The sequence below is a fragment of the Pezoporus wallicus genome, unplaced genomic scaffold, assembly GCF_028554395.1.
Source record: "Pezoporus wallicus isolate ANWC-B61680 ecotype Strahan unplaced genomic scaffold, APGP_CSIRO_Pwel_v1 contig_2870, whole genome shotgun sequence".
Taxonomy (NCBI): Eukaryota; Metazoa; Chordata; class Aves; order Psittaciformes; family Psittacidae; genus Pezoporus; species Pezoporus wallicus.
In genome coordinates this window covers 1,585,498-1,600,708 of record NW_026636990.1, presented here as the reverse complement: position 1 = coordinate 1,600,708, position 15,211 = coordinate 1,585,498, and the positions used below count along the sequence as shown (strand labels likewise).

The 15,211-nt window shown below is 42.5% G+C and overlaps 1 protein-coding gene across 1 annotated transcript; it reads left to right on the top strand.

The window, feature by feature from the left end:
* Positions 1-8,268: 8,268 nt before the first annotated feature.
* Positions 8,269-14,046, top strand: PLK2 (polo like kinase 2). The gene is made up of 14 exons (XM_057402682.1): positions 8,269-8,536; positions 9,025-9,132; positions 9,303-9,419; positions 9,620-9,749; positions 10,026-10,113; positions 10,513-10,608; positions 10,829-11,027; positions 11,122-11,269; positions 11,677-11,774; positions 12,428-12,551; positions 12,821-13,061; positions 13,161-13,290; positions 13,379-13,489; positions 13,604-14,046. The coding sequence occupies exons 1-14, from the start codon at positions 8,318-8,320 to the stop codon at positions 13,793-13,795; spliced, it is 2,001 nt and encodes a 666-aa protein (XP_057258665.1). The 5' UTR covers positions 8,269-8,317; the 3' UTR covers positions 13,796-14,046.
* The last annotated feature ends 1,165 nt before the right edge of the window (positions 14,047-15,211 follow it).

Here is a 15,211-nt window from a genome sequence, read left to right as displayed (position 1 = left end):
TGGGTATTACTTGGAACCCTAACCATGAGTCCCTGTCACCATTTGGGAGATGACTGAAAACTGTCCATGTCTGTTAGAGCCAGAAGTTTCCTGATTCCATTATCCTCAGATCTTCCTATAAGGCTAATGGCAATGAACTACTTAACTAAGAATATAACAGCAAGCTTCTGGAGGCACTATCTCTGCCATGAGTGTCTAAAGATAGAAGCCAGACAAGCGAGAGGTAACATTTTTTATTTACTCAGGTTGAGGTATCTAAAAAAAGAAATGGGTCTTCTAGCACTCTCAAAGTCTAAAATAGAAGCAGGAACTTTGAAAGCTAAATGCAATAGAAGCTAAATAGAAGCTAAATGCAATAGAAGAAACCTCACAGTTCACTGTGAAGGTCACTGCTACTTTTTCACTGGAGGAAGTGCCTGCTCTACTTGAAATGAGAGTTAAAATTAGCTCAGCTCCATCTCAAAACTCCAATAATCCATGTTGTGGGCTGAGCTATCCCATCCTGTTGCTAAACTTATATTTGCAATATTTTACTTCCTTTCTGAAGGCTCACTCTTTGCCAGGTACCACAGCTTCTCTTGGCATCACAGAAACACAGCTACTTGTGTTCACATTCTTACCATGTTGTAAGTTCAGTTGAGCAATATCTTTCTGCATTATTTTGCATCTGCTGTGGGCTACGACTATACTCTTTAGACAAGCCAGTGTGATGTACTTGTTACACGATAAATTCCCTGTGGTTGATATGAGCCAACAGTAACTGCTCTCAAGACTTAAAAACAACTGCCCCATGTCAAGTGATACAGCATACTAAAGGCCAACTTTAAAGAACACACAACCCAGAAGTGCTCAAAATTTAGACTTAAAATAGAGATTAGATAGAGCTAAAGTTTCCCCAAAATGTCCCCTGTGCTGGACAAAATGCCTGGGTCAGTTTTTAGCTGTGGAACTGATTTATCATTTTCCTTTTTCGTACTCCTGAATTTCTTCTCTTAATGCAGCTCTGCAGGAAAGTGTCTGCTATGGTGCTGGGAGGCATGTGTATATTTTATTGCACAGCCTGTGACTGGTCTGTGCAGTCAGCAGCTGTACCCAGACAAATTTTCCTTGTTCAGAGGGCAATATTTACCCTTCTAGCTAGTGGATTTAGTCATTTTGCCAGCAGGTTTTCAATCTTAGTTCTAGCTTTGTTTGCACTTGACAAATACCTTCCCCTGTTCTTTTTCCCTTGTACGGATGAGGAGCATTATTCAAGGTACTGGATTCCCTAGTTGAAAAAGCAGTTGTCCAACAGCTGCTCAAGGTCTTTGGCCATTGGAAGATCATGCAGCTAAGGTCAGGAAGAGAAAAGTACCGCACTGGCATACCTACCTTCCCTGGGTGACAAATGCTAATAATAGCTTCAATCAGAAAAGGATGGTGGAACAGAAAGATCAAAGGGAGCTGCTGGAAAAAAAAACATCTAGTGAGGGATTTTCACTTTCAGACCTAGCTATTTAGGGCAAGCTTTTTTTCATGTTTTCTTTTATCCATCCTGTCTTAAGCACTACTTGCCCTCATTTTGATTCCTAAAAAGGCCAGCAGAGCATATATATGTCTTTATTTCCTAGATACTTTAACCTTCATTAGAAGCCACATTTTGCATGTGATTCTTTTTTGATACACTGACTTTACTTAACACGTGATTCAACTCTTCAGATTAACAGTCAGGACAAGTGTCTCCAGTAAATGAAAGATAGCACCAGTCACTTTTAAATATTTACAGAAATATAGAAACTACTCTTAACTGGAAAAGCTGTAGTGATCTACATATAAAGCAAAATGAAATTAGAGTACATTTAGAAAAAATTCTAATGTATGCAAGACAAAAAACAGCTTACTGAAAAGCATGGTTCTCAGCTCTCTACAGAACCTCTGAATGTCATGTGTGTCATGTTGTGCCTTCTGCTCTGTTCAAGATTGCTTCTGGCATGTCTTGCTTTGGTAGCAAAGAACCTCTGTAGTACCTGCAGCACTGAAAGGAAGTGCTGGCTTGCATGTAATTATCCAGTAACTTAGTTTTCTATAAACTATCAACTCTTCTACCTTCAACTGTAACTTCCAAGAGTTCTACTGTATCTTGGCATGCATAAGACATGCATCACTCTTGCTGAGTCTGAATATTATATACAACTGTTGAGGAATAGAAATAATGACTTGTACTCCTGCCTGCCAAAACATTAACTCATTTTGTTCTACAAGCTTAGTTAATTGCAGAAAATAAGGCAGCAAATGCTTTCAATCTCCTAAATACTTGTTCTTCTCTTTTGTGCTTCATGTTTATAATATATAGTCAGATGTGGCCTATACATGTCTAGTTACTGGAACCATGTACATGAAAAACAGGTATGTTTTTTCTTGACTGAAAGAAACACCATGGAAACAGATAACCTCTGACATGTGCTCTTATCCCATAAATCTCAGAACTCTGTTCCTGTGTTGTTTGTGTTATCTGAGAACCAGTAACACTAACTTCTACTCTATGGATTCAGGAAACTGTTTTCCTACCCATAGAAAGGAAATCAATGTGAAGCCTAATCAGTAGGAAACTCTCTCCTGTCCTGTGTTTTGCAGTAGCGGAACACTGAAACTGGAAAAGGGGAGCAGGAAAGGAAACCAACTGACTGAAGCAGTGAACTCTTTGTTCTATATAGAGGATTCTGACTACCCTTTGGCATAATTTCCTTTGACAAGGAGGTTTTATGTTTAAGGCATCTGGGCACTGCAAAGGGCTACAGGGAAAAAAAAAAAAGGAAAAAGAATATAGATAGCTCTTTCAAGGCACAAAACACTACTCTGATCGTTCCTCAGGTTTGAAGCCAAGTGTGTCTAATACTAGGCATGATGCTTTACCATCACAGGTCCTTGTTCCTTCTGCATGATTGATGCAGTTGCATAATGGGCCAAGTGATCTTTTAGATGGGAGGCAGGCTAATTCTGGGCATAACTATTATTTCACTGGCACGTGATATCTTAAATCCTGGTCCCACCAAGTTCCAGCAGCATACTGAAAATCACCAGTGCTTCAGCAGAAGCAGTAGCAGCATCTGGAGAAAGCTGCTGCTGGCAGAAAGATGGGCAGGTTACCAGGTTGTCTCACTAAATATCTCATGGACAGACACTCTTTGACTAAGTGAGCACTTAGGAGCTGTTCACACTGAAATGCAGAGTCAAGGGTGTGTGTGATTCCTACAGGATACTGCATGAGTATTTGCATGTGTTTGTCATTAGGTTAAACTGTTTCTTATGGATGGGTAATACAGTTGGCACTCTTGGTTCTCTCCAGTACATTTGCAAGGGCTCAAATAGAGGCTGCAGAGAATCTTATTGAGGGAAACATGTATCTGACAGTATTGTCTGTGCAAACACATCATTATCTATTAACCTTGCAAAGTTTAAAACAACAATTTTGATCGAACTTTAGAAGTAAAGGCAAAGGCTTCAGGGCCTTTACTTTTGCAATACTGTTAACTTTGAGGTCAGTATAATCTTTGTTTTGGCCTGGGATGTACAAGAAATACAAGTCAAGCTGTGAAAAAACAAAATGAGAAAAAAACCATAGTGTGCAAACCTGTGGTTTGACTTCACTGTTAGAAGTAGGTGCTGTATGAAGGTGTTACTGCACTTCCTGAGTGCACGGGCTAGTGCCTGAAATCAAGATGTGAGACATTACTCTACCAAAGCAGCACAGCGAATGAGTGTAGGAGTAGTGAGGGATAAGAGAAATCTGAGTCTCTTTGACTCTGACTTCATTTGATACTAACACTTGATTGGAGCTATATTATTTCCCATACTCAGTCTTTGCACTGGCAGCAGATCTTTCAGAGCCATCCATCCATCCTGACCATGTAAGTACTCATTAAACTCCAGAAAATAGTTTTGTGTCCTTGGGAACCTAATTCAGGGTCCTATAACCAGCACAGCTGCAGTCCTGCCTTCCTGCTGGCCCCAGCAAACCCACACTGAACCAACAGGGTGGGAACAGACTAGTGGCACCAACAGAAGAAACAAAAAACTTAGCACAGTCTATGTGACCACTAGGCTAAGCACCCTCTTTTCTTGAGATTTTTCTGTGAAAACCTAGGATTGCCTTAAGCTTTTGGTAGTTTACGTACTTTTTAATTAGTAGATCACTTCAAATAAAACTGTGGAAGAATTGAAGTCTTTGTAAACTTTGCCAAGCTTCAAAGAAGGGAAGTGAAGACACACAACTTACAGCAGAAACAAGTGCTTTGTGTTAGCTGTGCAGCGAGTTAGGGAGCGCAAATTGTATCATACCTGTACGTGAGGATAATTTGTGACAAAATCCTACAGGGGAAGTGGCACAATGAAACTGCACGGGATCATCAGAGCAGTGTTTAGTTCTGTATCTAGTTCAGTTTTCATGTGCCTTGAACTTTATATGGTGAAGCAGCCTATGCCAGATACCCCACACACTATGCAATGAGTACGTTATTGGAAGCAGAACAGCAAGTGCCCTGGTGAACAGAGAAAGCGTGGAACACAAAAGCAGAGCATGCACCGACCCATATGGGATGGTGGGAAAATGATGTTACGGAGCTGGTGGGGTTGAAAAGGATAAACTAGAAGAACGAAATGAGGGGGGTGAGCTAGAGAAGGAGTCAAAAGGAGAAATGAGACTTAGTCAATCACTAAAACACAGTAAGATTAGCACTAGTTTCTTCAGACATAATTATTCTCCTCTGACAAGACTCAAAGGATTGTGAAATGTGTAATTCTAATAACAGTTCCTGTAGGGTGATGTTCTAGAAATAAGCTGTGTAATTTTTATCACCCACATAAGTTGGTACATATTCCAGTAATGATGCTATTAGTGGGGTTCATAAGTTTGTCCCATCTCCTTGTAGAATACACTTACTTTTTCGTACAAATTGTCATAACTTCACTTCAGCAGCTGAGGGCACTCCATGACAGGCTAACTGAAAATCACAGCTCTGCCGGTAGCTAAACAGAAGCCCGAGAGCAGACATTTCGGTAGCAGAGAGCAAGTGAAGGGACCAGCCTGGTAAAAGGCCAGCTCTGCGCGCCGAGCCAGAGTGTGCTGCCACCTGAGCCCAGTAAGGGATGCAGGGCTGTCGGTGTGTGTGACTAAGGAGCACTGTGAACTGGTTCAGGCTGGAACACTGATGATGCAAATGCATATATATTAGTGTCATGGCAGGAAGGAAGGTCAGCTGTGAGACAGTCTGGAGGCCAGGTATATGGTGTTGATTTCACGGACTTGGTTGCCCTGGCAAATTCAAGGCTCTCTAATATGCAGGGAGCTGGACATCTGGGATTTAATGCATTTATTTCTGGAAATTAAAGTCCTGAAACACCTTTTTTCCCCAATGCTAAGATAAGAACGAGTGGTTCCTGCCAAGAGCTTTTTTCCACAAGCCTGTAATTAGGCCACTTAGGACTGTCAAATTCCCATTCCTCATCTGACCCAGGGATTTATGCATACCCAGGCTTCCCAGACCCCCAGTAATCAGGCTTTTATGAAAAAGCTGTGCACTTCTGCCAAAATGAAGCTGTAGGGATAAGGAATTACTTTTTTTTTTCCTGCGGCCAGGGACAGAAAGTATGTCTGAAGCCTGAGTTCAGGCCTGTTTCTTGGCAGGGTAGCTGCAGTGCTGCATACTGATCTGGCTTCAGAGCTGCTGCTATCTTAGCTAGCTTGCAAATGAGCTTCTCGTCCAGGCTGCAGGTACACCTGAGCACTCTGCTGATGTAAATGGGAAGAAAAAGGGGAAGATTACAGTGCACTGGCTAGGATGGCTTTCCTTTTGCAAGATATGAAAGGGTCAGTTTCAAGCCTTTGTATTGATGTTATTTTATCCAAGAGAACAGCTTTAGAAGGAGAAAGTGAAGTATATTAATTGCAAAATACCCAGTAGCTCTCCACAGAAGCTAAGAAACGTAAGCAGTGTAAGAAATGTAACTGCCAGCAGATAAGTTTTTAGAGGCCTTTGTAGCACTAAAATATTGAGTTTGGTACCTAGAGCTAGAGTTACTTGATAAGCTGTGCATATTTGGACTTGGAAAGAAAAGCAGAATTTGCAAGATGGTAGAAAGACTAGAGAAAAGAAAAGATGGAGCAAATTCAGAGGCAGGAGAGGCAGAAACGCAATTTATTATCGGGGTTAAGAGTGCTGTCAAAAACTCTTATATTTGCAACAGGTTTTCCTTTTAATAGTATGCTAAAATTGGCAGCATGCAGCAAGTATTTGGTAAATACTACCTGTGCCAAACTGGGAGAAGCAGTCTTAGAATAACTGAACTGCATGGGGCAGCTCAGCAGCCTCCGTGTTTTTGTAACTGAGAGAGAACACAGCTTCAAGACTCTGCTTCAGCAAAGAATAAAGAGAATAGAGTCGTAGTCTTGGCTAGCAGAACACTTTGCATATTCATCTTTAACCACGTGCTCGTGCCCTCCTGAAAGCAATCTTAACAACCTCCCCATATCCTTTACCAGGCAAAGCCTGCTCTTAAATTCGAGTTTTGCCATGTGCAATACCACTTCTTTCCAGTGGAGGGAAAACGTGTACGTCTATCCAACGTGGTTTTTCTTTCTTCACACGTCTTTCAGCACAGCAAACCAAAGCAATTTACCGACAGAAAACAAAGCATCAAGAAATCATGTTGACGTTAAGTAACCTATTTCACAATAACGCATACTAATCTGGGGAAAGTAAAATTGCATAAGGAAGCGATATTTGCCTGGGAAGCCAATGCTTGTATGGCCAAGGGGTGAGTGGCAGAGGATTGAGTACTGTCTGTGTATGCCAATTTTTCCTTCTTTAACCTCTAGCTCTATGGTTAAACACGAGGAATACTAACATGACTTGACTAGACTTTGCAGAGAAAGGTTGGAAGTAAGACACCTGAATGCAGGATCCCATGTCCAGTAAAATACTGTGGATGGGTAGCAGTGTACATAATCCAATAAATTAGACACTTGCGCACTGTTACCTTCATAATGTAATACCTATGCCGAGAAATGTTGTTCTGCGCTTTTGCTGTTTTGAGGGTCTTCTGTTAGAGCATTCACCCTTATGTTGACATAGGAAAATAAGTATATTTTGCTGTTATTTCAAGACCTGAAATAAGGGATGTTCAGAGAGTGACACTGAAATAATTTATACAGTTACATGTGCTAAGAGTCTTTGTATTAAATCAACTAGACTTTGTTTTTGACCAGCAATGAAATATTCTTTGTGTGTGCCAGCAAGCAAATAATATTCAGAAATGTGCAACAAATTAAGGAAGTAATGAACTTCAGCATTTTTGCATCTTCAGAAAGGGAGAAATGCAAAACTATTTCATATTTCAAAACTTTCTCCCATACACACACTTCACTTTTCAACAACTGTCTGTATGCAAATACCTACATCAGAGGTCCTGGACTACAATTGCCTTCAGGGGTCTTCAAAATTAACTTATGTGCGTTTGGGATGCTTCTGCTTGTAAGAAGATTTTGGAGCTGGCTGTTGTCCGGCAGCTATGGAGGGTGTCACTAGACATAGGTTCTCCATGCAGAACGAGGGTCAAAGTAGCTCCTTGGCACTGAGGCATGCACCCCAATAACCTGTACTATCTGTGTTAAGTGTATGAGCCTCAGTTTTATGCTGAGATAAAAACAGGCCCTGGCTCTCTGCGGTGGTGGAGTTGCTTAGGCATAGGTGGGAAAGCTGTCTTCCCATCCTCGTGTGCAGCAACAGACACTTGTTAGTGGGGCTGCTCATACGGGCTACAGCATTGATCATCTGTCAGAACTGCCGTTGCTCCACACGGAGCAATAGCAGAGTCCGGAAAGCACACCTTGTGCTGAGGCTGCACTCGCCGAGCTCCGCCGCCGGGCACTGAGGGGCACAGCGGCCACTGCAGCCGCGGGGAGACCCAAAGGCAGCGGCCACCTGCCCCAGGGCTCGGGAGCGATTCAGCCCCATCCTGCGGAGCTGCTGCGCTGCCGCCGCCACAGCACTGTCGGGCAGGACCGAGCACTACAAAACGCAGGAGGGCAGCCCAGCTTGCCCTAGCTGCCTCTGGCCACCCCGGGGCTGGGCCAGCGCGGGCGGAGCAGGGCTTCGGCAGGGGCCGTCCCGGAGCGCCGGGGCGGAGTCGCCGTCAGCGATATAAGGGACGAGCCGGGGCGCTGTTCGGCGTTGGGAGAGGGTCGGGAGTGGAGTGCGTAGAGGGGAAGGGGAAGGAAGGGGCCGAGCAGAGCAAAGCAAAGCAAGTCGGGCAGAACGGGCAGAGCCGGCGAGGCGCGGGGATGGAGCTGCTGAGGACTATAGCTTACCCGCCGGGCGGCGGCAGCGGCGGCGCCAAGTGTTGCGAGGCGGCAGTGGGCAGAGCGGCCGGTGGCGAGTCGCGAAGGAAGAAGGCGGACGAGCAGCCGCACCAGCACGGCCATCCCGCCGCTGAGGTCTCCCGGATTATAACCGACCCCACAACGGGGAAGCGCTATTGTCGGGGCAAGGTGCTCGGAAAGGTAATGGCCACGGTGGACCGTGCCCTCCTCCCGGGCTGCGGCCTCGGTGTGCCCCGTCCTGGCCGTCCTCCCTGCCGGAGCGCGGTGCGACGGGGCTGTGTTCCTTGGTGGCAGGGTGCGCCGCGCTGCCGGCCCCAGCCTGGCCGCCGATGAGTTTGCCCCCGCGCTGCCCCGTCCGAACGCAGCGGGTCCGGATCATCTGCGCCCTCAATACAAGCGGAATTCTGCCTTTCAGTTCGGGCGACGCCAGAGAAATGGCTTTGATGTTGCATGCGGGGCTGGGTGGGGGGGGCGGCGGGCGGGGAGTGCGACAAGGAGCGCAACGCGGACCTTCAGATAGGCGATGAACCTAAGACCTTCGGTCTTTTACCGAATTGTCCAGTGAAAAGGAAGTTGTGCTCCTTGACTAATACGTGAGCTGGTGAATGACTAAGTGTGAGACTCTTTCATACCTGCTATAATTGCCTTTTTCTCGTGTGTCTCTCTAGGGTGGATTCGCCAAGTGCTATGAGATGACGGATTTGACAACAAATAAAGTTTATGCTGCAAAAATCATTCCTCATAGCAGAGTAGCAAAACCTCATCAAAGGGAAAAGGTGTGTGTGCATGAATGATTCTTTCTTTTTTCTTCTTTCTTACCTCCCCCAACTCTTTTTGTGTGCTGGATTTCCCAGCCCTTTTCCTGAAATGGTTCTGATACACTTGTCTGCCCAACCTTGTAGACACCAGGCTAACAACACTTTCTCCCTCCTTCTTGTCATTTCAGATTGATAAAGAGATTGAGCTGCACAGAATGCTTAATCATAGACATGTTGTGCAGTTTTACCACTACTTTGAAGACCGAGAGAATATTTACATTCTTCTGGAGTACTGCAGTAGAAGGGTGAGCATCAACTGGGAGAAATCCAGTATTTACTTACCTGGAATCTACAACTAATTTAAATGTGTGATATGTAAAAGTTTTTTTTTTTTTTTTGTGGCTTCTTTAGTTCTCGTTTCTCCATGTATTGATTTATCTTTGCTTAAGGTAAATCTTGTGTGTGAATGTTCAATGACGTTTCTGCCTTTGTTTTTCCTCTGCAGTCAATGGCTCACATCTTAAAAGCGAGGAAGGTATTGACAGAACCAGAAGTACGATACTACCTCAGGCAAATTGTGTCAGGGCTAAAGTATCTTCATGAACAGGAAATCTTGCACAGAGATCTTAAACTAGGTAAGTTCTGCACCTTGACTATTTCAAAATACACTCCTGTATCCCTGTTGACATTGTACCACTTTACACTTATATGGTGATAGCTTAATTAATAGAATCAGCTCAGTCTGTCTTTACAGTGGAAACTTAGAGTGCTTAAAGGGTGACACTGAGCATTCATACTTAAAAAAAATCTTGGCTAGCTTATGGCTTTGAACAAAGTATGACTCAGCACCTGTGGCAAATGCATTCCTACCTTGCAAGAAAAGGACTAACTGGAATTTCTCTGTCTGCTAGGCAACTTCTTCATTAATGAGAACATGGAACTGAAACTGGGTGACTTTGGCTTGGCAGCTAGGCTGGAACCACTGGAGCACAGGAGGAGGTAGGAGCATCAAAAAGTATAAAGTCTAGTAGTAAATGATACTAAATTAATTTAAAAATGAGAAATCCCATTCCATAGCAAAAGATATTTGCTTCTGGGATCAAGATTTCCCATTCTAGAAAACAGGTTTTGATTTCTGCTTTCTTCTGAGCATTTGAATAATAGTAAATGCCGGAGGCAGTTTACCTGACTGACGAATAGTGCAGAGATGAATCTGCTGTTCTTGTATCATGAAGACACCATGAAACACGTCTACACTATTAACGTTGATACAGCTTCTTTTTAGGAGTCTCCAAGTTCTTGTCTGAGCTTGAGAGGAAAAACTGCTCTAGGAAAAGTAGTTTCTTTCCTCTTTCTATCTGAAGTACTAACCAGCTCTATGGCCTCTTTGATTTGCAGAACAATATGTGGCACACCAAATTACCTCTCTCCAGAAGTCCTCAACAAACAAGGGCATGGCTGTGAATCTGACATCTGGGCCTTAGGCTGTGTAATGTAAGTACTTCTCTGCCTTTGAAATTAAATATTTCTGTCACGAGCTTAGGCTTCTCAGAGTTCAAAGGGGATGCAGTAGTGCGTCAGTTTGCAGTGCTTCTTGTGTGTGTAGCCCAAGTGCAGAAATTCTCCAGAAACAGACAAAGCCTTTTCTGTAGTTGTAGAAAAGTATTGTGCATATGTAAAATAATTAAAATTGGTTTCCTTTGCTTTTCAATAGGTATACAATGCTCTTGGGAAGACCTCCATTTGAGACCACAAATCTTAAAGAAACATACAGATGTATAAGGGAAGCAAGATACAGCCTGCCTTCATCTCTCTTGGCACCTGCAAAACATTTAATAGCTAGTATGTTGTCAAAAAACCCTGAAGATCGGCCCAGCTTAGATGAGATAATTCGACATGAATTTTTCTTACAGGTTTGTGCTGTTTAGTGTTCTGGCTGAAAAAATATTCACCCCAAAAATGCACTGTCATGTAAAACAAATATTTTTTCATGTAACTTTTCCACAGGGCTTTACACCTGATAGACTTTCTGCCAGCTGTTGTCACACCGTTCCAGATTTCCATTTGTCAAGTCCTGCTAAAAATTTCTTCAAAAAGGCAGCTGCTGCTCTCTTTGGTGGTAAAAAGGATAAAGCTAAATACTTCGATACACATAGTAAGTGAATTGTAGCTATGCTTGAAACTTATCTCTACGCCATCAATGTCATGCTAGTAATGTACAGCTATGACATAGCAATGGAGCACTCGTATTTCTCAGAGCTTCTATGGGTTAGTTTCAACATCTTTATCAATAAGTATAGGTGGTAGCCTGCAGCCTACACCAACTTACATAATTAAATGCTTCTTTTTTGCATATTGACCATCTGTTAGTCTGTAATGCCTTTTAAAGTGTAGTCTTTTACCTGTCTGTATAATGGCACTGCTGTTCTCAGAAACTATGGCAGGTTTGGAAGAAGCTACTGAAGGGAGATGATGTACTTTCTGCAATTAATTTGTTAGGCTTTCTGTAGTTGAACAGCACTTGCAGATGTAGCATAAAGTTTTCTTTTTCATGTATTACAGACAGACTAGCTAAAGAAGATGAAGAAATCTACAAGCTCAGACATGATTTGAAGAAGACATCGATAACCCAGCAGCCCCACAAACACAGAACAGACGAGGTAAACGCAAGTGTAGTTCAATTCAAATCCAATAACAGTTGGGTGGAGTGGCTATAATTAAATTATATTTGACTTGGATATCAGAGCTGGGGCTGTACATAGCATAATCAAGCTTAAATGATTAGCAGAGTTGCTTTAAGAGGGCTTAACCAAGCTTCACCAAGGAATGGTAGCCTTTGTACGGAGACTATCAATTTTGGCTTTTAAGTAATTATAGTATCTGCCTAGATTCCATTGTTGTCTGTGTGGTAACTTGTCTGTCAGGTGCTCTTTCCCAATATTCGAAATACAAGGCTTCAGTTTATGATTAACTAGGACTTCTTAAAGACCAAATTGCTGAGATCTAACTCTTACCATTTGGTGTTCAGACCTGCACACAGCTGTTCTCTTGCTAGGACAGGAGAGCAGAGAACTGATTACTAGCATGTAAGATGCAAATTGAAGATCTAAAGAATGGAAAGACCTGGTGTGTTTCTTTAAGCTCAGCTTCTTGAAACTCAGTCAAACAGCAGCTCTTTGTGCTTGCTGGAAACATTAATACCAGTTTCCCTGGAATTTGTCATTTGTTGAGAAACAGGAAAGCCATGCAAAACTTGTGTATAAGCCTTGGCTTGTGTTATGTTTGATGTTTACATGTCTGACATCTCTTCCAGGAGATCCAGCCTCTTACCACAACAGTAGCGAAGCCGGGAGCATTGCCAGAAACTAAGCAGATTGGAGACTCAATTCGAATGATAGTCAGAGGAACTCTGGGAAGCTGCAGCAGTAGCAGTGAATGTAAGTGCAGCAAAATGCAATCTCTAATTCTAAATGCTGCCTTTACTTTATTTCATGTCTCAGACTTAGCAGCTTGAAATAAACAACTGCTTTCCTCCTGACCCCCTATTTTGATGTGGTAGATTTTAGAGCCAATATTTTTGAAGAATTTAAACTGGGAAGCCATAAAGGCTAAAATTCTTAAAATTACAGTCTAGATAACTGGAAGGTTTAGAACGAAAGCCTGCTCTCTGTATGCTCTTGTCACTCTAATAGTCCTTTTCTTTCAGGCCTGGAAGATAGTACCATGGGAAGTGTTGCTGATACAGTCGCAAGGGTATTGCGAGGATGTCTGGAGAACATGCCAGAAGCAGACAGCATTCCCAAAGAACAGCTGACAACATCATTCCAGTGGGTTACAAAATGGGTGGACTACTCTAACAAGTATGGCTTCGGGTATCAGCTGTCAGATCACACTGTTGGTGTCCTTTTCAACAATGGGGCACATATGAGCCTTTTGCCAGACAAAAAGTAAGAATGCTTACAAAACTGACAAGTCATCTAAGGAGACTTAAACATGAAATGCTTTTATGTCATCTCTAACTCCTTACTCTATTTCTCCTTTTACAGGACAGTCCACTACTATGCTGAGCTAGGCCAGTGCTCTGTCTTCTCAGCCGCAGAGGCTCCTGAACAGTTCATTAGCCAAGTAACTGTACTGAAGTATTTCTCTCACTATATGGAAGAGAACCTCATGGATGTAAGTTCAGCACCTTCTGGATCTTGAACTGTAAAAATACACTAAATGTGATCTAAATGCTTAACATAATGTCTGTTTCCCTCCCTAGGGAGGAGATTTGCCAAGCCTAACTGATGTACGCAGACCCAGGCTTTATCTCTTACAGTGGCTTAAATCTGATAAAGCATTAATGATGCTCTTCAATGATGGCACGTTTCAAGTAAGTTTGGTAGCAGCACCAGATAAAATGTTTTGGAATACCTTATTGCAATAAAACTAGGTAAGTGCCAAAAACTGAGGAGAAAGTATGCAAACAAACTTTTTTCTTTTACAGGTGAACTTCTATCATGATCACACAAAAATTATCATTTGCAGTCAGAGTGAGGAGTATCTCCTTACCTACATCAATGAAGAGAGGATATCCACAACGTTTCGTCTGACAACTCTTCTGGTTTCTGGATGCTCATTGGAACTAAAACACAGGATGGAATATGCTCTGAACATGCTGCTTCAGCGATGTAACTGAAGGGACTGACTCATTAAACCAAATGGACCTTCTTGTTCACTGTGAAATCTACAGTGGGGATATTGGAGCAACTAGTATGATGATGATGATGGATGTGTGGTGGTACGAAAACTTGGCTATCCTAGTGTGCTGGGCACACATCTATTAGACAGAAGCCTAAACCTACTGTTGGACTAAGTTGGTGTGACAAGGAGTTTTTCGGACCATAGTTTTCCTTGCTTCGTGTTTGTTAAAGATATTTTTGACTTGAACTCTGAGCAGAGTGTGACTGCTTCCTCTGTAGGAGAGCATTTCTGGTGGAGTTAAACTGTGAATATGCATCTGGAAAGGGAGGGACGGGGATATCCATTATTGTGGAATAGCTGTAATAAGCAGCTTCTGGCTGCTTAACTGTGAACTATGGCCATATTATCTTTTTTCCCTTGTTTTTTCGAAAACTCCCACACTTGTGGCTGGCAAAGTGCATTCCTTGTTAATTTTTTTTTTTTATTTATTACAGCCTAAAGTGAAATATTTATTACACATTTTTTTTTCTTAAATTTTTTTTTTTGGTACCTTGGCATTTTAAATAAAGACAATGGAAATCTGAAGCATCATGCTCCACTCTTTTTTACAGTACAACTTAACCTGCTTTGCTTTTCATTACCAAAAATCTGCAGGTCTCCCTTCCTTATGCCATTTTTGAAGAGTCTGCTACAGGTCAGGGTATGAATGACAGTCTAACATGGAGCAGTCTGTCCGTGCCTATGCACACTTGTAGTCACAAGCATCAATATGCTGCTGCTAATTGTAGTAGCAACCCTAAACAAACTGCTGATGGAACCTATGGCATAATGATGTAGGCCTTGACTCTTGGTTGTTGTCATAGGGGTTAAAAACAAAAGTATGGATCTTTTCAAGATATTACATTCCAGAATTGATGTTTTACACTGACTGAATAGAATTCCTTGTTTCAGGTTGGGACTTGGTGGACAGTAACTACGATAACTAGCTGTATAAGCTTCCTTCTCTTGCTTACCATGGAAGCCCTGCTCATATTCACATGGGGATTGAAGTATTCTGACACTTCAATGGTAGAATGAATTGTCCATGCCTATTGCTGCCCTCCATTGTGCTCTATTGTATGTGTCTCTCTACCCTGGATTAAATGGTAACCCTAGTGAAGTAAAATCAAAATGGTGAGAAGATTAAAGGCTGACTTTGGGCTTATTCTACCAGGATTCATTTGGGCTTATTCTACCAAGTTGATAGTAACAGTTGTGGTCACCTAATGCTAAGACCAAATACCACTTATGGTATTTCCATAAATCCTCCATAAAGTAGTTCAAAATAGCTGAAGGCACCATAGGAATGGCCTGCTGCTTAGTGCAATCCCATTGCTACTAAATATACAATTATTAGAGCAATTGTTTTCCT